This window comes from Labrus mixtus, chromosome 2, assembly GCF_963584025.1.
Source record: "Labrus mixtus chromosome 2, fLabMix1.1, whole genome shotgun sequence".
Taxonomy (NCBI): Eukaryota; Metazoa; Chordata; class Actinopteri; order Labriformes; family Labridae; genus Labrus; species Labrus mixtus.
The window spans coordinates 28,894,078-28,920,403 of record NC_083613.1 but is presented as its reverse complement, the minus strand read 5'-3'; the positions used below and the strand labels follow the sequence as shown (position 1 = coordinate 28,920,403).

The 26,326-nt window shown below is 40.3% G+C and overlaps 5 protein-coding genes and 1 long non-coding RNA gene across 6 annotated transcripts in view; 2 read left to right on the top strand and 4 right to left on the bottom strand.

The window, feature by feature from the left end:
* LOC132991770 (histidine-rich glycoprotein-like) overlaps nucleotides 1–26,326 on the top strand; it is a 393,411-nt gene that overhangs the window by 74,668 nt on the left and 292,417 nt on the right. The gene's annotated exons all lie outside the window — the stretch shown is intronic.
* On the bottom strand, nucleotides 1,015–10,251 carry LOC132991623 (sialidase-4-like). The gene is made up of 3 exons (XM_061060440.1): nucleotides 9,887–10,251; nucleotides 8,807–9,765; nucleotides 1,015–1,375 (listed from the first exon to the last, which is right to left on the bottom strand). The coding sequence occupies exons 1-2, from the start codon at nucleotides 10,115–10,117 to the stop codon at nucleotides 8,839–8,841; spliced, it is 1,158 nt and encodes a 385-aa protein (XP_060916423.1). The 5' UTR covers nucleotides 10,118–10,251; the 3' UTR covers nucleotides 1,015–1,375; nucleotides 8,807–8,838.
* On the bottom strand, nucleotides 2,237–4,792 carry LOC132991614 (sialidase-3-like). The gene is made up of 2 exons (XM_061060430.1): nucleotides 3,722–4,792; nucleotides 2,237–3,635 (listed from the first exon to the last, which is right to left on the bottom strand). Exons 1-2 carry the CDS (start codon nucleotides 3,944–3,946, stop codon nucleotides 2,673–2,675), a joined length of 1,188 nt encoding a protein of 395 aa, XP_060916413.1. The 5' UTR covers nucleotides 3,947–4,792; the 3' UTR covers nucleotides 2,237–2,672.
* Nucleotides 10,618–12,477, bottom strand: LOC132991607 (sialidase-3-like). Its single transcript, XM_061060417.1, has 2 exons — nucleotides 12,132–12,477; nucleotides 10,618–12,010 (listed from the first exon to the last, which is right to left on the bottom strand). The coding sequence occupies exons 1-2, from the start codon at nucleotides 12,360–12,362 to the stop codon at nucleotides 11,054–11,056; spliced, it is 1,188 nt and encodes a 395-aa protein (XP_060916400.1). The 5' UTR covers nucleotides 12,363–12,477; the 3' UTR covers nucleotides 10,618–11,053.
* On the bottom strand, nucleotides 12,858–14,682 carry LOC132991599 (sialidase-3-like). The gene is made up of 2 exons (XM_061060406.1): nucleotides 14,375–14,682; nucleotides 12,858–14,253 (listed from the first exon to the last, which is right to left on the bottom strand). The coding sequence occupies exons 1-2, from the start codon at nucleotides 14,606–14,608 to the stop codon at nucleotides 13,294–13,296; spliced, it is 1,194 nt and encodes a 397-aa protein (XP_060916389.1). The 5' UTR covers nucleotides 14,609–14,682; the 3' UTR covers nucleotides 12,858–13,293.
* LOC132954796 (uncharacterized) lies at nucleotides 18,581–20,062 on the top strand. Its single transcript, XR_009665865.1, has 3 exons — nucleotides 18,581–18,706; nucleotides 19,166–19,204; nucleotides 19,849–20,062. It is a non-coding gene; the product is annotated as an uncharacterized LOC132954796 (long non-coding RNA).

Genomic DNA, 26,326 nt, shown 5'->3' with positions numbered 1-26,326 from the left:
TATGTTATTGTTCTGATAATCTGTTATAGTCTGATGCTCTCAGAGAAACTGAGATGCGTTCACTGGACAATCCGAGCTCGGAATTCAGAACACTGCCGGCTGCGGATTACCTGTGTGCCAAAACTTAAAACAAATGAAGATTGTTGCAGGAAACAGGAGGTGAGCTTGTGTCTCTGTACACTTGAAGTCAGCGCGTGGAAAGAGATAGAGCAATGGAAGTCTCAGAGTTTTGTCACCTGGCCTCCTTCCTGTGGGGTCTCCCTCAGGTTGCAGTCCCCCCTTTACGTCACACGTAGGTGTGAAGTACTGCAGGGGATTCTGGGATAAAGAGTCCTTTTAGGCCTCTTTGTGATCTCAGTGAATCACTCAAATGAGGCTTCTCACAGAGGTGCAGTCCCACGTCCATTGTTTGACTGTCCTAAGCCTGCGTGGCCCAACATTTGGCAGATGTCTTTTGTCGTTTGGCTTATTGTTATTATTTTCCTCTTGTTCGTCTGTGTGCTTCATATGATGTTAAGTGATGGGAGATGTCTGCTTAATAACAATATTTTATTACAGTATATTGTATATTGTCGCCCTTCTACAGATGGCTTTCTCAAATGTCTGTCCACATGACACCGTGGAAAAGTTCAGCGAGTGTGCTGATGTCACCCTACGTTGTCAGAATGGCATCAGATTCATTCATGCTTCACCTACAGTGCATCAGACTAATCATTTGTGCAATTCAATCCCTTTATTCTCAGAAGTCTGAAATCAGGTAAATGATTCTGAGGAAGAAGGCAGAACTTAATCACACAATGCTCATGAAGTGGGAAGTGGTTTTGTTTCGACTATTAAAAAAAGGGGGGGGGGGGGTGTTCCCAGAGGTTTAGAGAGTTCCTGGTTCCTTATTTGTGTTATCAGGAAAACCACCGACTTCTGCCCATCTAACTTTTGCAACTTTGAATTTGAGGATTTGAAAGTTGCCTTTCAACATTACATACAGTGTTAATAATTCCTCCCATACAAGGTGACCTTATTTTAACCTTTTATTACTTAATAACAGTCATTTCATTTATTAAACTGATCAGAAACAGAGCATCTTTTGAATTACACATCCGAAATATAAATCACATCAAAACTTTAACAAATCTTCTTATGTGACCTTCATGTTCAGACGAGAAGATAATCTTAGACTTGAGGGTTTGCACAAAAAGTCAGTGAATATGACAAAGACAAGAAGATTAACAAAGCAGAGAAGCTTCAAGTAGAGCCGTAAAATTTTAAGGAAATAGCCTTTCACAATAAATACAAAATATGTTGAAGATAAGGCTTCACATCAGATAAAAGCAGTCAATCAACCAATAGCAATCAATCGTTATTTGCATATATGGGCCTCCTTCACCAGTTTGAGCTCTGACCACTAGAAAAGATATCAGTCAAAGGTGAATACAACATATAAAAGTAGTTAGAATATGTTTGTAAGTACTATCTCTGCAGGTCATCTACTGATAAAGCCTTAGCTGATATGTATAATGAATTACCTTAACTGTCACTGCATGGGTTGTTTCGTCCTTGTTCACTGTTCCTGTCTTCATGACCAGCGCTACTGCGCTCGCATCATCTGAAGTCTTCTGCTTCTCTGAAAAGGCCATCAGGATATTTCTGTCTCTGTCTTAGAAAAGAGCAGGGATCCTGAACACATTCTCCTTGGAAATAAAGACAGTGTTCTCATCCTCTACTGCTTCGTAATGACTCGAGGGTTTGTTGCCCATGTCTGCACATGAAGTGATCACAATGCAAAAGAAACTGTGCAGCTTTCTACTCCTCGATCATCACAAAGTGTAAACTGGGAATCTCATTTAAAGACAGCTAGCTTCTGTGGAAGGAGCTGCAGAGTATATCTCAACAATGATCACAGATTGTTCTCTGGGGTTTTTACAAGACTGAGCATGTGAATGAGGGAGGGTTTTGTTTTATATCCTGAACGTCACAGTTTCTGTAGAAATGGCTCAATTAAAATGTTAAATGCATCAAATGCATTGATCTTAAATTTCCTCCTTGTGGTTAGTGAGGATAACCTGGATCAGTTCCAATGTCCGTATTACTAAATTAATCAATAACTGTATGCATGCATTAACATATAGAGTGTCTTCTCCACCATTATGCAACTTTTCCTGACCATAAAACCCATAATCCTGTCATTTTACATGTTTAAGTAACACTTCCACTTCCAGAAAAAACAACAACAACTGAATGTCTTTTTCATGATTTATTCAAAGAAGTCACTTTTGTTTGATTGTTGAAAACAAGGTTTTCTTCTGTTGTCCTGTAACTTTATTGAGCCACATAAGGAACTCTCCATTATACAGAAAAGTTATGTGAACAAACAAGTTTTAACACAGAGGCAATTTAAAACACAAGAACAAATCATAAAAAGTAGAATGTGTTGATGCACAAACGTGTACACATTGATTTACATTTTTCAGAAACCAATTTTATCTCTTATCAGCTGATTCCTGTCTCTAAAATATTGCTTTACAATACAAACTGTGTTGGTAGAGCATCGTTTTAATTACAGATGTTAAATGTCTGAGCAGTTTCAAATCAATCAAAGTTGGTAAATACAGTTACATACTTGTAAAATACATCATTTTATTGCCATTGAGAAACTTGTCATGGTGCACCATGCATCACTCTCCAATGCCCTGCTTGACTTCCTGGTAGCTGAAAACCTTGTAGGTTATCTGTTCAATCTCACTGATCTCCCCACGCTCCATCAGACAAGCAAACCATCCGTCATCAATGTAAGCCAGGTCTGAGTAAGCACTGGGTCCCTTGTTAATGATCCAGGGTTTACTCCATGAGTTTGACTTGCTTGGATTTTTGTTCAAATAAACCCCTAAATAAGTGCGTTTGGACTTATGGCTTGGGTGGGTGAAGAGCAGCCACTTGTTTGGGTTCTGGCTTGGATCTCTATCTGCATGAGTATCTTCACTTTGAGCTGGAAAGGACACCACACTCCCCTGACAGCCTGTACCTGTCTCCACAAGCTTGTAAGTATGTGGAAGGATGATAAAACCTTCCCCATCATTCTTATCAAGAGCTTCCACCCTGTGGCCTCCCTGACTACGAGCATTGCAGTAAATGATGCTGTTTTCTTTATCATCGAAATACTCTGCCATCTCACATTCAAGTGACTCATTCTGCAGCATTTCTCCAAACTGCCATTTCTCACCATAATCATCGCTATACAGAGCGAGGCTGTATGGAGTGACTTTACAACATTTGAAACAGCATAGACAGCATGAGCTACAGCATGAAACATATGCATAAACTGGGACAATCAATCTGCCGCTCTCCGTTTGAAGACCGTGACCTGGTCCGACGGCAAATGTGGCCCAGCCGTTGATTTCGTCCAGTGTGTCCGTCAGATCAGTCACTTCACTCCAACTTTGTCCAAGATTCTTGCTGGTGATGTAGCAGAGACGGGCTGCGTTAGTGTATTTTTGTATCTGCCTTTTTTCTGAGACGATGCCTTCGACACAGATGAAAAAAAGGAAGAGGGTTTTCCTTTTTTCATCGTACAGCGGGCAGGGGTTCATGGGACGGTGTCCTGGAATATGTGCCTCCTTCACTTCCTTGAACTCTGACCACTAGAAAAGAGATGCATCAATGAAACAAAACAATTAGAGACATTAACATGAATTTTTGCCAGGAAACAATCAATGTGGATTGATACCTCAATTGTCTTCGGCTCAGAGGGGACCTCCATTTTCACTTCTCCTGTTGTCATGACTAGATTAACAGTGCTGGTGTCGTCTGAAGTCCTCCTCTGCTCTGCAAAGGCTAGAAGAGTTTTACTTTCTCTCTCGTAGAAAAGAGCTGGAATCCTGTAAACCCAAGAGCCTGATTTAAAGAGGATTTGCTGCTGTTGGGGAAAAACCCTTAAAGCACTACCTTCCATTGTTGGTGTAAATGATGAAAGAAAGAAGGAGCTGCAGAGTATATCTCAACAATGATCACAGATTGTTCTCTGGGGTTTTTATAAGACTGAGCGTGTGAATGAGGGAGGGGTTTGTTTTACATCCTGAACGTCACAGTTTCTGTAGAAATGACTAACTTAAAATGTTACGAAGGGCATTGATCTTCCTCCTTGTGGTTAGTGAGGGTAACCTGGATCAGTTCCAATGTCCTTATTAGGTTTACCTGATAAGAAATTAATCAATAACTGTATGCATGCATTAACATATAGAGTGTCTTCTCCACCATTATGCAACTTTTCCTGACCATAGAACCCATAATCCTGTCATTTTACATGTTTAAGTAACACTTCCACTTCCAGAAAAAACAACAACAACTGAATGTCTTTTTCATGATTTATTCAAAGAAGTCACTTTTGTTTGATTGTTGAAAACAAGGTTTTCTTCTGTTGTCCTGTAACTTTATTGAGCCACATAAGGAACTCTCCATTATACAGAAAAGTTATGTGAACAAACAAGTTTTAACACAGAGGCAATTTAAAACACAAGAACAAATCATAAAAAGTAGAATGTGTTGATGCACAAACGTGTACACATTGATTTACATTTTTCAGAAAGCCAATTTTATCTCTTATCAGCTGATTTTTTTTCTCTAAAATATTGCTTTATCATACAAACTGTGTTGGTAGAGCATCGTTTTAATTACAGATGTTAAATGTCTGAGCAGTTTCACATCAATCACAGTTGGTAAATACAGTTACATACTTGTAAAATACATCATTTTATTGCCATTGAGAAACTTGTCATGGTGCACCATGCATCACTCTCCAATGCCCATTACAGTAGATGACGTTGTTTTCTTTATCATCATTTATGCCCCATCATATTTATCAAGGATATTCTCAACTCACGCTACGATATGATTAACGATGCTGTGTTCAAGATTAGATTTTAGAATTTTTATGAAGGTGTACAGTAGGTAACCCAGTTTGTTTTAAAGCTTTAGAGAAGATACTGACTCATAAAGCTGGGATTTACAATGCTTTTATAATGTATTTTTTTCTGCCTTTCACCTTTATTACTTTTCTTCCTGTTTCAATATCCAATGTTCCAATTCACTTAGCATCAGACTTAGCAGACACTTTTATCCAAAGCGACGTACATCAGAGAGTAAGTACAACACTAACCCATTCATACACCACCACTGAAGCAGCGGGAGCAACGAGGGGTTAAGTGTCTTGCCCAAGGACACATCGGACATGTTGCTCAGCTGGAGATCGAACCCTTGACCTTCCGGTTGAGAGGCAACGATTATACCAACTGAGCCACAGCCGCCTGCTTACATCCATCTAAATTCATCCAACGGACGATACAAGAACCAGTGAAAGATTGTGAATCTTAGATAAATATGAGATTTATTTTGTGGATTTCTTTTTATGGAAAGTGTGCCATTCAAATCAAAATGCATCAATAAGAAATGGGCTTTGTTTGTATGAGTTATAATAACACTGGAGGATGAAAGATTAATTGATATGTCTTTAATATTTTATTTAAATCAGCAAAAGGAATGACATAATTAGAAACGTTGACTTGGACATAGAATATTCTTTAGTCGTATTGTGACCTGAAAGTGTATGCAACGAGCGTGGAGAGAAGTGAAAGTGCTGATGGCAAGTTCCAAGAAAGCCAAGCAGAAACGGGTCACTGCTGACCTTCAGGAAATAAGTAACCTGATCGAAACAGAAGGTTTATTGAACACTCAGAAAAACATTGTGTTATGACCTACGTTCAAGCTTACATAGCTCACACCACCGTAAGTGAATGGATCGACCTCGTGTCTTTCTCCTCTGGTAATTGATTTTACGTGTGTGTGTGTGTGTGTGTGTGTGTGTGTGTGTGTGTGTGTGTGTGTGTGTGTGTGTGTGTGTGTGTTTGACTGTGATTTCTTCCACATCATGTTTGACAAAGGTTCTGCATGCTTCATTAAAACAGGCCCACATCCACATGTTACTACACCGTGTGTGTTCTTTTCAGACTTCATGACTGGTTCACGTGGGCTATATTTCAAGTTCAAATATATAGACTGATGGCTTTAAACGGATGTACTCATGTTTGTTTCTGTAATGAGGACAAAGAAGTTCGCCTGCTTTTAGAATAGATTCAGTCAGTTTAGAAAATGCATTAATTCAAAAATTATAAATGCAAGTATAGAGGTGAACGAGAGATTAAAATGTGCTGAAACATTCACTGTGAAGAAATTACACAAATCAACGTTTTTCTGAGTGTTGACTCTAAGTCTATTTTCGGCATTTTTGGGTTACAGCTTAATAAAAACTTAAATCTACTCAAATGCATGAAGCTGGTCATATATGATTTTCAAAATTGGAATCCACTTTGAGTGAATTAGCCATTAGATGAATGAAAAACTCCATCAGATTCCTGCAAGTCATTTATATATTATTTATATTACTTGTTTGAATCTGTGTTTTTGTTAGTGTGAAGGATACATGTGAAAGCAGTTGCAACAGTTAAACAATGGAAATATAGACACTGGCATTATTGGCAAATTGCTGATTGGAAAAAAACAGTTCAATGACAAGTGTTGTCCAGTCAAGCGCATTTTATAAAACATCTCTACAAAAGACTGAACTTTAGTTTAGCATCCATTATGTATTACCACACAATGCTTTTAAATTAAAAACTAGTGTGATTTTTTAAACTGATGGGTTGTTAAAGATTTGTTTTTTTTTTAGTTTTAGTCATGCACAGAACTCTTGAAAATGTATGAATGTGAAGCACAGAATTTTTTTTCACCTCGACTGCAGCCTGACTTTCTTTACCTCCAAGCTCCTAGTAAAATTTCAACATGATGTCGGTGAGAGCTATAAGGTGGTCAGCAGTCATCAAATGAATGTTTGGCCACAGTGTCAGTGACTAATCACACATTCCAACTGTTGGGGTTGTATCAAGTCAACTTTGGCTATATTCTTTAATAATTATATTTAATTATTAATAATATAAATAAAATATCATTAAACTATGTTTAATCTCGTTTGGGGCACCACCCTGTACTCAGGGAAATATAACCAAAATATCACTCAAATCAGTCTCAAATTAGTTATTTAATTACTAATATTATTAATAATTAATAACTATATTTAATAAATTGAAGACGTGAAATCCGTACACAAAGCCGTCACACCCAGCTTATATCACAATGCAAATACACCAATAATCACAAACAACTGCTCTCTTAAATTATAACAGAATTTATTTAAACAAAGCAACATCAATCCAAAATCAATGAACTTTGATGGCGGCGAGGGTCCCTTACGGCAAGAGTGGCTTCGTTGGTTCTCCGTCGAGTGGAAAGATGTCCGTTGATGTCCTTTCGTTGCAGGACGGAGTATTAATATATGTTATCGTTCTGATAATCTGTTATAGTCTGATGCTCTCCGAGAAACTGAGATGCGTTCACTGGACAATCCGAGCTCGGAATTCAGAACACTGCCGGCTGCGGATTACCTGTATGCCAAAACTTAAAACAAAGGAAGATTGTTGCAGGAAACAGGAGGTGAGCTTGTGTCTCCGTACACTTGAAGTCAGCGCGTGGAAAGAGATAGAGCAATGGAAGTCTCAGAGTTTTGTCACCTGGCCTCCTTCCTGTGGGGTCTCCCTCAGGTTCCGGTCCCCCCTTTACGTCACACGTAGGTGTGAAGTACTGCAGGGGATTCTGGGATAAAGAGTCCTTTTAGGCCTCTTTGTGATCTCAGTGAATCACTCAAATGAGGCTTCTCACAGAGGTGCAGTCCCACGTCCATTGTTTGACTGTCCTAAGCCTGCGTGGCCCAACATTTGGCAGATGTCTTTTGTCGTTTGGCTTATTGTTATTATTTTCCTCTTGTTCGTCTGTGTGCTTCATATGATGTTAAGTGATGGGAGATGTCTGCTTAATAACAATATTTTATTACAGTATATTGTATATTGTCGCCCTTCTACAGATGGCTTTCTCAAATGTCTGTCCACATGACACCGTGGAAAAGTTCAGCGAGTGTGCTGATGTCACCCTACGTTGTCAGAATGGCATCAGATTCATTCATGCTTCACCTACAGTGCATCAGACTAATCATTTGTGCAATTCAATCCCTTTATTCTCAGAAGTCTGAAATCAGGTAAATGATTCTGAGGAAGAAGGCAGAACTTAATCACACAATGCTCATGAAGTGGGGAGTGGTTTTGTTTCGACTATAAAAAAAAAGGGGGGGGGGGGGTGTTCCCAGAGGTTTAGAGAGTTCATGGTTCCTTATTTGTGTTATCAGGAAAACCACCGCCTTCTGCCCATCTAACTTTTGCAACTTTGAATTTGAGGATTTGAAAGTTGCCTTTCAACATTACATGCAGTGTTAATAATTCCTCCCATACAAGGTGACCTTATTTTAACCTTTTATTACTTAATAACAGTCATTTCATTTATTAAACTGATCAGACACAGAGCATCTTTTGAATTACACATCCAAAATATAAATCACATCATCAAAACTTTAACAAATATTCTTATATAACCTTCATGTTCAGACGAGAAGATAATCTTAGACTCGAGGGTTTGAACAAAAAGTCAGTGAATATGACAAAGAGAAGAAGATTAACAAAGCAGAGAAGCTTCAAGTAGAGCCGTAAAATTTTAAGGAAATAGCCTTTCACAATAAATACAAAATATGTTGAAGATAAGGCTTCACATCAGATAAAAGCAGTCAATCAACCAATAGCAATAAATCGTTATTTGTATAGCGCAAAATGGCAATAAAGGTCATCTCGAGAAGCTTGACAAAAGAGCAGGCAAAGACCGTACTCATTGTTATGAGCAGTGAGTGATTTTCTACTCTGTGATTCCCTGCTTGACTTCTTGGTAGCTGAAAACCTTGCAGGCTATCTGCTCAATCTCACTGTTCTCCCCACGTTCCATCAGACAAGCAAACAATCCGTCATCAATGTAAGCCAGGTCTGAGTAAGCACTGGGTCCCTCGTTAATGATCCAGGGTTTACTCCATGCTTTGGGATCCTGTGGAGATTCATTTAAGTAAACCCCTAAATCTGTGCGTTTGGACTTATGGCTCGGGTGGGTGAAAAGCAGCCACTTGTTTGTTGCATTCTGGCTCTGACCCTTGTCCCCACTTTGAGCTGGAAAGGAGACCACACTTCCCTGACAGCCTGTACCTGTCTCCACAAGCTTCATAGCACTGCTTGGCTTGAAACTCAATTTCTCATCACTACTGACAGCTTCCTCTCGAAATCCGCTCTTACTACGAGCATTACAGTAGATGATGCTGTTTTCTTTATCATCGAAATACTCTGCCATCTCACATTCAATTGACTCATTCTGCAGCTTTTCACCAAACTGCCATTTCTCACCATGATCATCGCTATACAAGGCGAGGCTGTATGACTTGGCATTACAAAGGCTGGAGCTCTTAACATATGCATAAACTGGGACAATCAATCTACCGCCCTCTGTTTGAATACCATGACCTGGTCCGACGGCAAATGTGGCCCAGCTTTTGATTTCATCCAGTTTGTCCGTCAGATCAGTCACTCCACCCCAACTTTGTCCAGCATCTTTGGTCGTAATGTAGCAGAGACGGGCTTTGTTGCAGTTGTGCGATATCTGCCATTTCTCTGTGTAGGTGCATTTGACACAGATGAAGAAGAGGAAAAGTGTTTTGCTGTTTTTCTCGTACAGAGGACAGGGGTTCATGGGACGGTATCCTTCAATATGGGCCTCCTTCACCAGTTTGAGCTCTGACCACTAGAAAAGATATCAGTCAAAGGTGAATACAACATATAAAAGTAGTTAGAATATGTTTGTAAGTCCTATCTCTGCAGGTCATCTACTGATAAAGCCTTAGCTGATATGTATAATGAATTACCTTAACTGTCACTGCATGGGTTGTTTCGTCCTTGTTCACTGTTCCTGTCTTCATGACCAGCGCTACTGCGCTCGCATCATCTGAAGTCTTCCGCTTCTCTGAAAAGGCCATCAGGATATTTCTGTCTCTGTCGTAGAAAAGAGCAGGGATCCTGAACACATTCTCCTTGGAAATAAAGACGGTGTTCTCATCCTCTACTGCTTCGTAATGACTCGAGGGTTTGTTGCCCATGTCTGCACATGAAATGATCACAATGCAAAAGAAACTGTGCAGCTTTCTACTCCTCGATCATCACAAAGTGTAAACTGGGAATATCATTTAAAGACAGCTAGCTTCTGTGGAAGGAGCTGCAGAGTATATCTCAACAATGATCACAGATTGTTCTCTGGGGTTTTTACAAGACTGAGCATGTGAATGAGGGAGGGTTTTGTTTTATATCCTGAACGTCACAGTTTCTGTAGAAATGGCTCAATTAAAATGTTAAATGCATCAAATGCATTGATCTTAAATTTCCTCCTCTCCTGGTTAGTGAGGGTAACCTGGAACAGTTGCAATGTCCTTATTAGGTTTACCTGATAAGAAATCAGAAATCAATAACTGTATGCATGCATTAATCATGTAGAGCGTCTTCTCCACCATTATACAACTTTTCCTGACCATAGAACCCATAATCCTGTCATTTTACATGTTTAAGTAACACTTCCACTTCCAGAAAAAACAACAACAACTGATGTCTTTTTCATGATTTATTCAAAGAAGTCACTTTTGTTTGATTGTTGAAAACAAGGTTTTCTTCTGTTGTCCTATAACTTTATTGAGCCACATAAGGAACTCTCCATTATACAGAAAAGTTATGTGAACAAACAAGTTTTAACACAGAGGCAATTTAAAACACAAGAACAAATCATAAAAAGTAGAATGTGTTGATGCACAAATGTGTACACATTGATTTACATTTTTCAGAAACCAATTTTATCTCTTATCAGCTGATTTTTTTTTCTAAAATATTGCTTTATCATACAAACTGTGTTGGTAGAGCATCGTTTTAATTACAGATGTTAAATGTCTGAGCAGTTTCACATCAATCAAAGTTGGTAAATACAGTTACATACTTGTAAAATACATCATTTTATTGCCATTGAGAAACTTGTCATGGTGCACCATGCATCACTCTCCAATGCCCCGCTTGACTTCCTGGTAGCTGAAAACCTTGCAGGCTATCTGCTCAATCTCACTGATCTCCCCACGCTCCATCAGACAAGCAAACCATCCGTCATCAATGTAAGCCAGGTCTGAGTAAGCACTGGGTCCCTTGTTAATGATCCAGGGTTTACTCCATGAGTTTGACTTGCTTGGAATTTTGTTCAAATAAACCCCTAAATCAGTGCGTTTGGACTTATGGCTTGGGTGGGTGAAGAGCAGCCACTTGTTTGGGTTCTGGCTTGGATCTCTATCTGCATGAGTATCTTCACTTTGAGCTGGAAAGGACACCACACTCCCCTGACAGCCTGTACCTGTCTCCACAAGCTTGTCAGTGGGCGGAAGGATGATAAAACCTGCCCCATCATTCTTATCAAGAGCTTCCACCCTGTGGCCTCCCTGACTACGAGCATTGCAGTAAATGGACTTGAGGCCTGTGTCGTCAGACACCTCTGCCATCTCACACTCAAGTGATACTTTTTTAATCCTGCTGCTAAATTGCCATGATTTGCCCTGATCGTCGCTATAAAGATAGAGTGCATATGGGGTACAACAATAAAACTTTATACAACAGCAGCATGAAGGGGAACAGGACGCATACCCATAAACTGGGACAATCAATCTACCGCCCTCTGTTTGAATACCATGACCTGGTCCGACAGCAAATGTGGCCCAGCTTTTGATTTCATCCAGTTTGTCCGTCAGATCAGTCACTCCACTCCAACTTTGACCATCTTTGGTCGTAATGTAGCAGAGACGGGCTTTGTTGCGGTTGCAGCATATCTGGTAGAGCTCTGAGACGGTGCCTTCGACACAGATGAAGAAGAGGAAAAGTGTTTTGCTGTTTTTCTCGTACAGAGGACAGGGGTTCATGGGACGGTATCCTTCAATATGGGCCTCCTTCACCAGTTTGAGCTCTGACCACTAGAAAAGATATCAGTCAAAGGTGAATACAACATATAAAAGTAGTTAGAATATGTTTGTAAGTACTATCTCTGCAGGTCATCTACTGATAAAGCCTTAGCTGATATGTATAATGAATTACCTTAACTGTCACTGCATGGGTTGTTTCGTCCTTGTTCACTGTTCCTGTCTTCATGACCAGCGCTTCTGTGCTCGCATCATCTGAAGTCTTCCGCTTCTCTGAAAAGGCCATCAGGATATTTCTGTCTCTGTTGTAGAAAAGAGCAGGGATCCTGAACACATTCTCCTTGGAAATAAAGACAGTGTTCTCATCCTCTACTGCTTCGTAATGACTCGAGGGTTTGTTGCACATGTCTGCACATGAAATGATCACAATGCAAAAGAAACTGTGCAGCTTTCTACTCCTCGATCATCACAAAGTGTAAACTGGGAATCTCATTTAAAGACAGCTAGCTTCTGTGGAAGGAGCTGCAGAGTATATCTCAACAATGATCACAGATTGTTCTCTGGGGTTTTTACAAGACTGAGCATGTGAATGAGGGAGGGTTTTGTTTTATATCCTGAACATCACAGTTTCTGTAGAAATGGCTAACTTAAAATGTTACGAAGGGCATTGATCTTAAATTTCCTCCTCTCCTGGTTAGTGAGGGTAACCTGGAACAGTTGCAATGTCCTTATTAGGTTTACCTGATAAGAAATCAGAAATCAATAACTGTATGCATGCATTAATCATGTAGAGCGTCTTCTCCACCATTATACAACTTTTCCTGACCATAAAACCCATAATCCTGTCATTTTACATGTTTAAGTAACACTTCCACTTCCAGAAAAAACAACAACAACTGAATGTCTTTTTCATGATTTATTCAAAGAAGTCACTTTTGTTTGATTGTTGAAAACAAGGTTTTCTTCTGTTGTCCTATAACTTTATTGAGCCACATAAGGAACTCTCCATTATACAGAAAAGTTATGTGAACAAACAAGTTTTAACACAGAGGCAATTTAAAACACAAGAACAAATCATAAAAAGTAGAATGTGTTGATGCACAAACGTGTACACATTGATTTACATTTTTCAGAAACCAATTTTATCTCTTATCAGCTGATTTTTTTTTCTAAAATATTGCTTTATCATACAAACTGTGTTGGTAGAGCATCGTTTTAATTACAGATGTTAAATGTCTGAGCAGTTTCACATCAATCAAAGTTGGTAAATACAGTTACATACTTGTAAAATACATCATTTTATTGCCATTGAGAAACTTGTCATGGTGCACCATGCATCACTCTCCAATGCCCCGCTTGACTTCCTGGTAGCTGAAAACCTTGCAGGCTATCTGCTCAATCTCACTGATCTCCCCACGCTCCATCAGACAAGCAAACCATCCGTCATCAATGTAAGCCAGGTCTGAGTAAGCACTGGGTCCCTTGTTAATGATCCAGGGTTTACTCCATGAGTTTGACTTGCTTGGAATTTTGTTCAAATAAACCCCTAAATCAGTGCGTTTGGACTTATGGCTTGGGTGGGTGAAGAGCAGCCACTTGTTTGGGTTCTGGCTTGGATCTCTATCTGCATGAGTATCTTCACTTTGAGCTGGAAAGGACACCACACTCCCCTGACAGCCTGTACCTGTCTCCACAAGCTTGTCAGTGGGCGGAAGGATGATAAAACCTGCCCCATCATTCTTATCAAGAGCTTCCACCCTGTGGCCTCCCTGACTACGAGCATTGCAGTAAATGGACTTGAGGCCTGTGTCGTCAGACACCTCTGCCATCTCACACTCAAGTGATACTTTTTTAATCCTGCTGCTAAATTGCCATGATTTGCCCTGATCGTCGCTATAAAGATAGAGTGCATATGGGGTACAACAATAAAACTTTATACAACAGCAGCATGAAGGGGAACAGGACGCATACCCATAAACTGGGACAATCAATCTACCGCCCTCTGTTTGAATACCATGACCTGGTCCGACAGCAAATGTGGCCCAGCTTTTGATTTCATCCAGTTTGTCCGTCAGATCAGTCACTCCACTCCAACTTTGTCCAGCATCTTTGGTCGTAATGTAGCAGAGACGGGCTTTGTTGCGGTTGCAGCATATCTGGTAGAGCTCTGAGACGGTGCCTTCGACACAGATGAAGAAGAGGAAAAGTGTTTTGCTGTTTTTCTCGTACAGAGGACAGGGGTTCATGGGACGGTATCCTTCAATATGGGCCTCCTTCACCAGTTTGAGCTCTGACCACTAGAAAAGATATCAGTCAAAGGTGAATACAACATATAAAAGTAGTTAGAATATGTTTGTAAGTACTATCTCTGCAGGTCATCTACTGATAAAGCCTTAGCTGATATGTATAATGAATTACCTTAACTGTCACTGCATGGGTTGTTTCGTCCTTGTTCACTGTTCCTGTCTTCATGACCAGCGCTACTGCGCTCGCATCATCTGAAGTCTTCCGCTTCTCTGAAAAGGCCATCAGGATATTTCTGTCTCTGTCGTAGAAAAGAGCAGGGATCCTGAACACATCGTTCTCCTTGGAAATAAAGACGGTGTTCTCATCCTCTACTGCTTCGTAATGACTCGAGGGTTTGTTGCCCATGTCTGCACATGAAGTGATCACAATGCAAAAGAAATTGTGCAGCTTTCTACTCCTCGATCATCACAAAGTGTAAACTGGGAGTTATATTCTAGGTTATTTAGTGCAGGGAGTGAATGAGGGAGGAGTCTTTACAACAAACATGGAAACTCGCTGAGTCAACACTGATAAAGGAACTGTTCCTTGCACGACACGAAGTTGGACAAACTACTATCTGACTGTTTTTATTTATAACAGGTGACGAAAATAACCTGTTTGGACCTGTTTTTCTGGACCTTTAGACAGACCATATTTTTGGTTCAAAGGTCAAATGTCAAATGGCCAAAAAGAGTCCTGATGAGTAGAGACGTAAGGATATTCTCAACTCACGCTACGATATGATTAACGATGCTGTGTTCAAGATTAGATTTTAGAATTTTTATGAAGGTGTACAGTAGGTAACCCAGTTTGTTTTAAAGCTTTAGAGAAGATACTGACTCATAAAGCTATCCAATGTTACAATTCACTTAGCATCAGACTTAGCAGACACTTTTATCCAAAGCGACATACATCAGAGAGTTAGTACAACTACCTTTTCACCCTGTACACTGCAGACTTCTCCCAGAAGACACCTAACATGACACCTGCAGAAGTTCTCTGATGACTCTGCCATTGTCGGCCTCATCACGGATGGGGACGAGGGGGAGTACAGAGAACTCAACCTGGACTTTGTGGACTGGTGCCAGCGGAACTGCCTCCAGATCAACGCGGGTAAAACCAAAGAGCTGGTGGTGGATTTCCGCAGGCGCAGATCCACTTCTCCCACACCGGTGAACATCCAGGGACAGGACATTGACATAGTGGACTCTTATAAGTACCTGGGTGTTCACCTGAACAATAAGCTGGACTGGATTGATAACACCCAAGCTCTCTACAAGAAAGGCCAGAGCAGACTTCATCTGCTGAGGAGACTCAGGTCCTTCAGTGTGCAGGGAGCACTCCTGAGGACTTTTTATGACTCTGTGGTGGCATCAGCCATCCTCTACGGAGTGGTCTGCTGGAGCAGCAGCACTACGGCTGCAGACAGGAAAAGACTAAACAAACTGGTGAAGAAGGCCAGCTCTGTCCTGGGCTGCCCCTGGACCCTGTTGAGGTGGTGGGAGACAGAAGGATGATGGCAAAGCTATCATCCCTGATGGAGAACGTTTCCCACCCCCTGCATGGAACTGTAACAGCTCTGGGCAGCTCCTTCAGCGGCAGGCTTCGCCACCCGCGGTGTCAGAAGGAGAGATACCGCAGGTCCTTCCTTCCTGCTGCAGTCAGACTGTTTAACCAAGCCTGCTCCCAGTAGATCACAAAACACACACACAACCGGACAATTCACTCTGACATTGTGCAATAATAATGTTATATTAATGTTATATTATGGTTATCAAACCACTTTGTGCAATAACAAGTTACACTTTATGTGCACTGGGTGCATTACGGACTACACTTTTGTCAATAGCTGATCTATTTTTTTTTTTTTTAATCTATTTTTTAGTATCTATTTTTTTTGTACATTCTTAATTTTTATTTTTTATATTTAAATTGTACTGTGTTCACTTTCTGTCTGCAATCTTTGCTCTTTGCTGCTGTAACACTGTAAATTTCCCCATTGTGGGATAAATAAAGGATTATCTTATCTTATCACTAATCTATTCATACACCACCACGAAGCAGCGGGAGCAATGCGGGGTTAAGTGTCTTGCCCAAGGACACATCGGCCATGTTGCTCAGCTGGGGATCGAACCCTTGACCTTCCAGTTGAGAGGCGACGACTCTACCGCCTGCTTACATCCAACCTGATTTTATGTTGAAAAGACAAAAAAAGGGTTCTTCTGCAAGATTCTCAAAGTTTGGGAAGTTACGATACAGCTAAACAAACAAACTAGCGTTGTATTAGCTCCCTCTGAAGAGTCTTGAGCTCTCATGTTGTCTACTATCCGTGAAGCAGGTGTGGAGACACTACTTGTTGCTACATGTACCCAAGAAAGAAAGAGTGAGAGAAAACAAGACGTCCACTAGCTAATCTACATCAAAATCTTACATGGATGAAAAAGAAAAATGTTAAAATGGGCGGCAGATATATTGCAGTAGCTGCCAAGGTATCGTCTATGTGTGGGCCTTCTAAACTGTAAATCTTCATCTGCTGCCGCCATGTCTGTACGCCAGATGCAGACACAACAGGCAGAAGTCAAAGACAGATAGCGTCCTTTGCTGTTAAAAAGGGAATCGTGGTTCATTTTTCATCTCCCCTATTGCAATCGTTCCTCATGTGTAATGATTTTTAACTGTCTTTGGAGGTACTGTTACATCCCTATACTCTTAAGGCCCAAATCTAGAGAAGAGCAGAGTACAACCCTGCAAAGATACAGAGAATAAAAACCCTGAGAAAAAGCGCTTATTCAACAATGCCAACAAAAAGAGGAGATGAAAAGTACCGGAGCTGATCAGTGATTACTTGGCCTGTGTGTCTCTAATACCTAACCTAAAATCATCCAACGGACGATACAAGAACCAGTGAAAGATTGTGAATCTTAGATAAATATGAGATTTATTTTGTGGATTTCTTTTGTGGATTTCTTTTTATGGAAAGTGTGCCATTCAAATCAAAATGCATCAATAAGAAATGGGCTTTGTTTGTATGAGTTATAATAACACTGGAGGGTTGAAACATTAATTGATAAGTCTTTAATACTGTATTTAAAAAATCAGCAAAAGGAATGACATAATTAGAAACGTTGACTTGGACATAGAATATTTTCGTATTGTGACCTGAAAGTGTATGCAACGAGCGTGGAGAGAAGTGAAAGTGCTGATGGCAAGTTCCAAGAAAGCCAAGCAGAAACGGGTCACTGCGGACCTTCAGGAAATAAGTAACCTGTTCGAAACAGAAGGTTTATTGAATACTCACACATTGTGTTATGACCTACGTTCGAGCTTACATAGCTCACACCACCGTAAGTGAATGGATCGACCTTCTACAACTAGAACGTCTTGCTTTTAGTCAAGAAGGGAGCGGTTCATCGAATGCTGCCCAACAAATAAGATATCATCAAACAAACTGGACAACATACAAAAACAGGCAAAGAGACATTTTTTCTGTTTGTGTGTGTGTTATGTGTGCCTGTCGTTAACTATCCCTAGGGTGGTGGCATGTTGATACGCACTGATTAGATATACCTTGTCTCCTAAGCTGTTTTAAATTCATGGGATCGGTAGGCGTCCTGCCTTTTTTCACTGAATGTTATTCATTATAGCAGACGGTATATTTCTGTCCCGGGCCCCACCTGTGAAAGAAACGTTGACAACATATTGTGCTTTATTTCGTTTCCCGTTTGTGCTCTTTGAGGATGTGGTGGCTTAAGATCCATTTCTGTTTTCTATCACTGTTAATATTGAGATAATGAGCCAGTCCATAACCTCTTTAAAGGGCCGGATAACGCTATCATGTACTTTGGCTTCTGTTGCTTTCTGGTGTTCCCCTTTTTATTGGGTTATAATTTCTTTATGGTTATTATTTATAGAACACTGTTGTTGTTGTTGTTGTTGATGTGAGGTGGTCATGGATAAATTGAGTGAACAGTTATATTGCTTTGTTTGTGCTTTAGTCAGCACTGTTGTATGTAAGAGCTTGTATTTTTTATAATTTTGCATGACACATCGTTTTTTGTGTTTGTCCAAACAAGTATATGACTGTATGGACCTTGATATTATCAAAACACGTAATGAGCATGAAGAACCTCTCAAATATTTTTGAACAGATTTTAATTACAAAATTATCTCTTAATTAAAATTTGCACGTTTGAAGCTTTTTCTCTCTGTGCATTTGCTGCCATGTTGAAACTCTCTGTTAAAGTTATACGTTATATGTTGTTTTGATGTTGTTCCTGTGCTGTTTGTCACTTCTCTTCTTCTGTGGTCTCCAGCTCTGCACAGCTGGAGCTGATGATTGTTTAACGAGGTGCACCTGGCCTCAGTGCTTAAAGCCCGATGCAGACTTCTGGAGGGGAGAGGCTTTTAGATCGGTGACTGCTGTGTGGTGCCTCTCAGGCAGCCTGTGTTGTTGTGATTTATTAAGTAAGTTATTGAGGTCATCTTTGTTTAATCATGTCGTCCTTCATGTGTCTTATTGTTAAGGTGTTTTATGTGCTTTATTGGGTTAAGTTGCGGTGACGTGTAACAAGGTTAAATTATACTGTATGATAGCGAACTGGTAATTCTTCTTTTCACATCTGGGGTGTTTATGAAAAAAAAATGGGTTGAGTTTTTTTTATACCACGGCCTAGTTATGACTTTACTTTTCTACTATATCTGACTTTCTGTAGTTTCTGTTGACTTTAACTTGCGGTCGTTACTTGTTATGCTCATGGTGGGTTAATGTTGGATCTGCTCTAGATCTGTTTTTGTTTTTTTTAAAGTAACATTTGGCATGAATTGGCACTATACAAATAATAATTGATTGATTTGATTGATAGTTCTTGTTTATTATGGGAGGGAGGTCATCATCATAAACAGAGATATCCCCTCTTTATCTAGAAGGGAGAGGCCAGGAGGACTTTGAACCATGCTCAACAGGTAGCCCTTCTTTATAGACACATTCAAGAAACAAATAAAATATAAGATTTATTAAGAGAAAATGTTTTTTTTATGTATCCAATTTCAACAGCATGTATATTTTACTTGATACCACAGTACCAGAGTTTAGGAAGAAGCCCATCATGTCGTACTATGAGTGGAAGGCTTTCCTGAAATCTATAAGAAGAGTGAATATCTTCCCTTTTGTGTGTGTTTGTTAGTAAGAGTGTAAAGTGTTTATATAGGGTCAGTAATGCTGTGTTCAGTTCAACTCTGTCCCTCTGGTGGTTTTCCTTCTAATACATGAGCCAAATGTGTATACTTACCTGCATAGTAAGAGTGTTTATTTTAATTCTACAGTGCACTCGTGATTTGTTTTAAAAATAAAAACACAAAAACCATTGACATGCACACACACAAATGAAGTTGATATATTAACTTAGGTTTGGGAGCAGGACCTCGCCTAATCCACACCTCCAATTATCTGACAAGCCCACTTCTACGGGGTCACCTCACCACACTCTCAGTTTGTCTCAGTTCCTTCAACCCACCCTCCCTTCACTCCTTCTCATCCATTCACCCTCCTTCCTCATCCCGTCCTCTACAACTCGGCACATGCCCCTCCCACGTCTGTCTCATTTCAGGTACAGTATGGGTCGTAATCGCTTCGGGTAGATTAATGCCCGAGATGGAACCCCCCCGCTTTGAGTCTCCCTTTTGCCCGATCTCCGATCAACCTCCCAGACCAGCCTTAAAGACGACGGCCATCTCTCACCTACACCCCTCTCATACACACACATACATACAGTATACTGTCTCAATATACCATACAAATTCACATGAAATGTTTAAACGTTATTGTTGTAGTGTGGTCCTTGCTAGTGAAATGCAGCATGAACCTGTGAACACTAACATCAGGGAATAATGGAAATTATTTTACATGTAGGAGGTATTTTTTTCTTGAAGCTCAACCAATCAAATCAATTCTTGGGTGTTACTGTGTGATGGTTAAATGGTTGCAGTAAAGGTTTCATGACTGTGAATGTGAGGACTAGTAGATTGAACTTCAGAATATCACAGTTGCACATTCCCATAAACTCTGCTGTGTTTGACTTTTCTGGTTACTTTGCTGCCTCTCACAGTATTTCTGTTTTGTCGTATCGACTTGCATTAGAGCGTCAAAGGGAGTCCTAGTTAAACTGTGATTATGTATTAAGAGTTTCAATTCAATTTGATGGTTGATTTCTGAAGTTAAACTTCCTGGCCCTATCCTACTGAATGAGAGAGAAGGTGAGGTCTGTCGTAAAGTATGCTCCCTACAACGCTCTGCTATGTGCTGCACTGTGTGCCACCCTGCAGCCCATAAATATCACAAATATCCCTCTTTCCTCTCCTCCTCCCTGTACCATACTTTCTCTCCCTCAACTATGCCCCCCCCTGCTGCTCTGTATCCACTCCAGTGCCTCCGGTGCTCGTAAAAAGGTGGAGCTGACAGGTGCTGCAGACCCGAGCCAGAGATTAAAGAGTCAGAGGAATCATTAATGAGCTCTGGCTTGATAACTCACGAGTATTTTTGGATCATGTAAAATCTTTATTTTCGATTCATTCCAAATTTGTTCACATCAACCACTGCCTTTAAACGCAGACCGACTGGTTCAAACGGGTTCTTAGCACACAAAAGTGTTAGACATGAGTCAGCGAAAACAAACAGCTGCGAAGAGTTTAGATTTTTTTTTTATTGGAACAAGCAGATTTCTGCACCATTGCCATGTTTTCAGAGCCAGCCAGAGCTAAATGAGGGTCCAGTCAGTGCTTATGTAGAAGTAAAGGTAAAGGAACAGGGGCAGAGACGTAGGTTGGAGGTCAGCGTCAATAGAAACTTTGTTATGTTAGCAGAGTGCTCATCTGACCACCACTGAACTACAACAGGAAAAGTTGGTGAAGTTGGATGTTTTAGCAGTGTTGACAAGCCTCCTGTCCTTTCTCAGCTGCCCACCTCCAAGGCTCATATCTGAGCCTGTGACCTTTTGTCTTCTCGGTTAGCTGCCTTGGCTCTCTCTGTTCATTTCTGTGTGTGTCATGCTGGTGTTGCAAGCTGTTAACGGCTCCTGCTGCTCGAGCAAATCAGATCTTCATTACCTCACCGTCACAACCAGCCGTGCTGTTGTTCAGTCAGCCCGACTCACATGGAACAGATTATTTTTATGAATGTAGAGTATGTTCAGCGTTTGTTATCTGACCTCAGTTAAAGGAAGTACACACTGTATGGGGGCTCATTTTTTTTATAACTCATCAAAGAGTTATGCATGAGCCACCTTACATTCAACCCTTTGCCTGTTACTAGACTGGCCAAAAGTTGGGTAGAGAAAGCATTTTTTAATATTGGGAACTAGGGCTGTAACCAGGGTTTAGAAAACAGGGAGGTACAGAATATTTTCTATTAATGTATTCTTTTCAAGGCATTTTAGGGCCCGCAAAATTCATGACTTCAAAAGCAACCCAAGATAAACTATCGCCCGACAACTCACACACATTTACTTCCTAGTTATAAAGTAATGATCCACCCATCACATGCAGAGTTTTTTTTTCCCACAACTAGGTGGTGGGTGTGTGTTTTTAAAGGTCCCATATTCTGCTTTTTCTGGTTTTATATGCTCTTTAGTGTGTTTTCCATGTGTCCTGTGCATGTTTAGGCACATCTATGTGCAAAAATTCAAAGTCTGCGGAAACGCGTCCTCCTGTTAGCTGTAGCATTAGCCGCATGTAACGCTCGGTTCTAGCCCCCCTCGATAAAAAATTGTCAGTGCGGCGTCATTGTCAGGGTGAGATCACTGATCTAAGTCCATTGGCTCGTTGTGGCAAGCCCAGCAGCTCATGTTGAAATTTCCGAGAAGCGTGCTGAGCAACTGACCAATAACGACAGAGCGGATCGGCAGACCAATCAGAGCAGACTTGGCCCACGTGGGGTCTAACAGTGGGGGCTCAGCAGAGTGTAGCTGACGGACTCAGAGCGTAGAGGGAGCAAGGAGGAGCAGTACATGAAAACAGACACTTTTTTCGGACTTTAGTTATTGTGAACGTACAAAAGTAGGAACATAGATTAAATATACGAACCCCAAAAAGGGCAGAATATGGGCTCTTTAAGGCGTCTGCCTAAACTATGAAGCACGGCAAGAAACACAGAAGCAGTGTAGGGTGGGCCGTGACTTGAGGAGTATTTTCAAAGTAAAAGCCATCTAGTGCTTCACAGATTGATGGTAACAATTTTTGCTGTCTTGTTTTTGATAAAATGGCCGAGGTCCAGACCGAGGTGACCTCATAGCTGGCTACTGCCATGTTGGGAATCCCATCATTGAAAATGCTTATATGTGACGGTTCATATCATGTCATAGTTATTTGTCAAATTAGCCTTTAATTAGACTTTAACTCATAAAGTGACTATTTTCTGTGACTTCAAAGAAATCTTTGATCCATCGAAAAGCCAGAATAAGATTAATTATCGAACAGGGAGCAATAATACGGAACAAATCTGCAATGCATTTTCCAAGTATTGACAACCTGTAACAGAAATAAGTGAAAAGAAACTCAGCCTCTTCTGAGCCGTAATCCAACAAAAGTTCACTCACGCAGCAGACGGCCTCGCTAAGCAGAGCCCTCTCATCACAAAGCACTCAATGCCGGGATTCACTTCTAAAACAATAGCAGACTCGTTTATAAAAGAAAAGTTGAAAGACATGAAAGCTGAATACGTCCCAGCATATGGTTGCCAGATCTGAAACAGATTTCCGATCATGCAACTACAAGTTCTTTGCTTTTTTTTTTTATTTATGGAGATGATCAAATGGGAGGGTGATGATGAAGTGAGGGGGGCCTGTTTGACTTCAGAATGGTGGGTGGCGTGTTGGTGTGTGTGTGTGTGTGTGTGTGTGTGTGTGTGTGACTGTGAGTCATCTTTTGTAAACACCAAAAGATGACAGACAGCTTCATTTCACATGCTTTGATTTAGACATACATCCATATGTGCAGCAGGAAGGCGAGGTCCTGTCTGTCAGGCTCTGTGTGCATCAGAAACTCATCTTGATTTCAGCTTTACTGTTCGTCCTGTGATCCCAGAAATATAATAATTATTATTATAATACATTTTGTTTAAGGTCACCTTACAGAGCAGAGATAAAAAAACAACAAAGTAACAAAACATCGATAACATGAACATCAAAAAGACTCATTTACAGGATGTAGAGGATTTATGAGACCGGACGGAGAATGAGCAGACTGAATATTCCAGTTTAAAAATTTGTGTTTTGAGACGAGATTTAAAAATGGAGAGAGAGTCAACATTACGGATGTGTGGCAGGATGGAGTTTCAGAGGAGGGGGGGCAGAGCGACTGAAAGCCCCATAATGTATATAATATATCCAATATGTCAAAGTTGTTTCAGCAGTTTGACTTCTCTACTCTTTGTCAGCCTCATCCACAGCTGTTTGCAGATGTTAGTTTTTGGATTTTTCACAAGGGATGACACTGACTTTCTTAAACCCGCATAGAAAGCTATGATTGGTTTTGTTTTCTTAAAGGGAAACAGCCACCCAAGAGCTCAAAGCTACTTTAAATGAAATCGCAAAATCAGGCTTTTTAGGAAAGATAATCTCTTTGGTGTGACATGTTATCAAATATTAGCCTTCTCTATACCCGACTGGAACAGAGATGACACCATCAGTAAAATGAATGGATCCCTGTGAGACCGTTTTTTTTCCCATGTTTCGGCCCTAAACACTCACACAGGCCCACACACACGTTTTATATTCACAAGCTTTCCTATGTTTAGAATTCAAGTAATGAGAATGAGATATAAGAGAGTTGAGTATTTCTCAACATTTACGGCTCTATAACTTGTGTAAGAGAGACACTTTTCACTGTTCGCTCACAAAGAAAAACAACTTTAAAAAGTGCCAAGGGGGATAAAACCTTATAGCACCCAATAACCAGAGCACCAACCAAAATAACTTTTAACAGTTCCAGGTATAACACACCTCGCCGTTAGAGCTTAACTGGCATGCATGGAGATAGAGGCCTTGGTTTATAGTTCTCCATGTGTGTTTCTGCCTTCACAGTCTACTGGTTAAACTAAATATCTCATTGTAAGAGCGAGGTTTGAGGTCGACTCAGCCGCACGGAGAATTCTGAAGGATCAGGTATGGAAAGGATGAAATGTAAACATCAAACTAGCGTGATTTATATAAAGCTCTGTGTCCAGTCACTTGTAAATAGAGATTGTTTTTTTTTATCATTTAATGGCTCGCTGTGTAACAAGCCACATCTTTATCCTGTTAAGCTTTATTAATTTGGCCTCAGCTTTTATCCAGACTTTATAGGTTCCTGGATGCCTGAACTGCAGAGGTGGGGCTTGTTGAACAAGGCTCACCCACTGTTAGCTTTGTAAACAGCTGTGAACCACACACACACACACACACACACACACACACACTAACTCACATATGTTCACACAAGGCACACAGACTAGATACAGTGAATCAGACGGGACTGAAAAAAAAATATTCTCAACCAAAGCTGAATTTCTGAAGGATCGTTGTGTTCATGTCCTGTTTTTTTTTTTACATTCAAATATGCTACTCTACTATCTATGATGTAAATGTACAATATTCATTCAGTATTTTTCAGAAATCCAGGTGCAAATTAAAAGATTAATGAAAAAGTGATAGTTTAATGTTGGTCATTTGTAACCTGTTTAGTAGTTTAGCAGCTGGTAGCAAAAATGCGGTTCAGCTTGATAAGAAAAGCAGGATAATGTTAAAGTGTGTTAAATAACTAATCACTAAGATCGGATCATTTGTTGAAACATCGGTGGGCAAAACAATCTCAGAATGAGGTCAACTTATAGACTGTATGGACATAGTCTCAGTGACGTCACTCATCGGTATCTGAAGCAGGCTTTTGAAGCCCATCGATGGCGGTCACCATATTAGAAATGCCGACAGAACTTTCCGTCAACCTAACAGCGGAGGGCGACAGACGGAGCTGAGGTTGGCCTTAAGCCTCCTGGAAAACAGCTACAACAAGCCCGTCTGTCAGTCAGATCAGCCACGCCCCTTATTGTGAATAAATGTCACTTTTATAAAATGAAAACGGATGAGGGCAGGATAGGACAGTGGACAGAAATCAGGAGAGAGGAATGGGGAATGACATGCAGGAAAGGAGCCACAGGTAGGAACCTATAAGCTGCCTGCTTGGAGGATTATGGCGTCCGTACATACTTAGCAACCTAAACCCTGTGGCTTTATTTTTCCATGCTTTCAGCTCCGATCGATTCTGTATGTTGACTGTGTTTTGGTTGTGGGTTGTGGGTTGCTGGACCAACTGTGTAACCTCTAAATCCCTAAAGATCATTGTTTCCAAAGGAGAGACAATAAAGGTGAATCAAAATCTATTGCTGCATTTATTTGTATTGAAAGTGGATAATTGATTGTCTTGAACACAGGATCTCCGTGCATGTGAACATATGACACTAAGCCATTAAGTCCATGTGTGTTTAGGCAGTACAGCTGCCAGAATGTGTCGGTTTACTCTAAATATCTGAAGGCGTCGGTGTCGTTGATGAATCACAGTATTCCTGCCTGTTATTCGAGACTGTATGTCATTTGCACAGCAACTACTCCAAACGTAGACCAGATGCATTCAGGGTCTTTTTCAGGGCCGTGGTTTTAGTCATTTTGACGTTAGTCCAAAAGAAGAAATCTTAACGTGAAATTTAAAATAGCAAAAACAACATTTCCTGATATTGATTTAATTAAGAACTTTCATTATTGATCTAGGAAACTATTTTTGATTTCAAAAAACAGAGACTTGTATACTACTATATTCTAGTACACTTTTGTTTATTGGAGCTTTTATTGGCGCTGAAACGGGTTTCAAATGTCATGACTCAACACAAATACAGTAAATGTTTTATTTGTCACATACTCACATGTGCTGTAAAATGCATGATACCATACTCTTGAAGTTTTACTAAAAGGCTTGTTTGTATTATATTTATATAATAAAAGTATGAATAAGAAAAAGTGGTAAAATATTCCAAGGTTAGGTTAATATCAAAGGAGGAAGTTT

What these genes read in the sequence shown, in the direction of transcription:
- LOC132991614 (XM_061060430.1), bottom strand. Translation starts at nt 3,946, where the DNA reads ATGGAAGGTAGTGCTTTAAGGGTTTTTCCCCAACAGCAGCAAATCCTC. An exon ending in CTGAGCCGAAGACAATTGAG is followed by an intron (nt 3,636 to 3,721) that starts GTATCAATCCAC and finishes TCTCTTTTCTAG; the next exon opens with TGGTCAGAGTTCAAGGAAGT.
- LOC132991623 (XM_061060440.1), bottom strand. Translation starts at nt 10,117, where the DNA reads ATGGGCAACAAACCCTCGAGTCATTACGAAGCAGTAGAGGATGAGAAC. An exon ending in CCCATGCAGTGACAGTTAAG is followed by an intron (nt 9,766 to 9,886) that starts GTAATTCATTAT and finishes TATCTTTTCTAG; the next exon opens with TGGTCAGAGCTCAAACTGGT.
- LOC132991607 (XM_061060417.1), bottom strand. Translation starts at nt 12,362, where the DNA reads ATGTGCAACAAACCCTCGAGTCATTACGAAGCAGTAGAGGATGAGAAC. An exon ending in CCCATGCAGTGACAGTTAAG is followed by an intron (nt 12,011 to 12,131) that starts GTAATTCATTAT and finishes TATCTTTTCTAG; the next exon opens with TGGTCAGAGCTCAAACTGGT.
- LOC132991599 (XM_061060406.1), bottom strand. Translation starts at nt 14,608, where the DNA reads ATGGGCAACAAACCCTCGAGTCATTACGAAGCAGTAGAGGATGAGAAC. An exon ending in CCCATGCAGTGACAGTTAAG is followed by an intron (nt 14,254 to 14,374) that starts GTAATTCATTAT and finishes TATCTTTTCTAG; the next exon opens with TGGTCAGAGCTCAAACTGGT.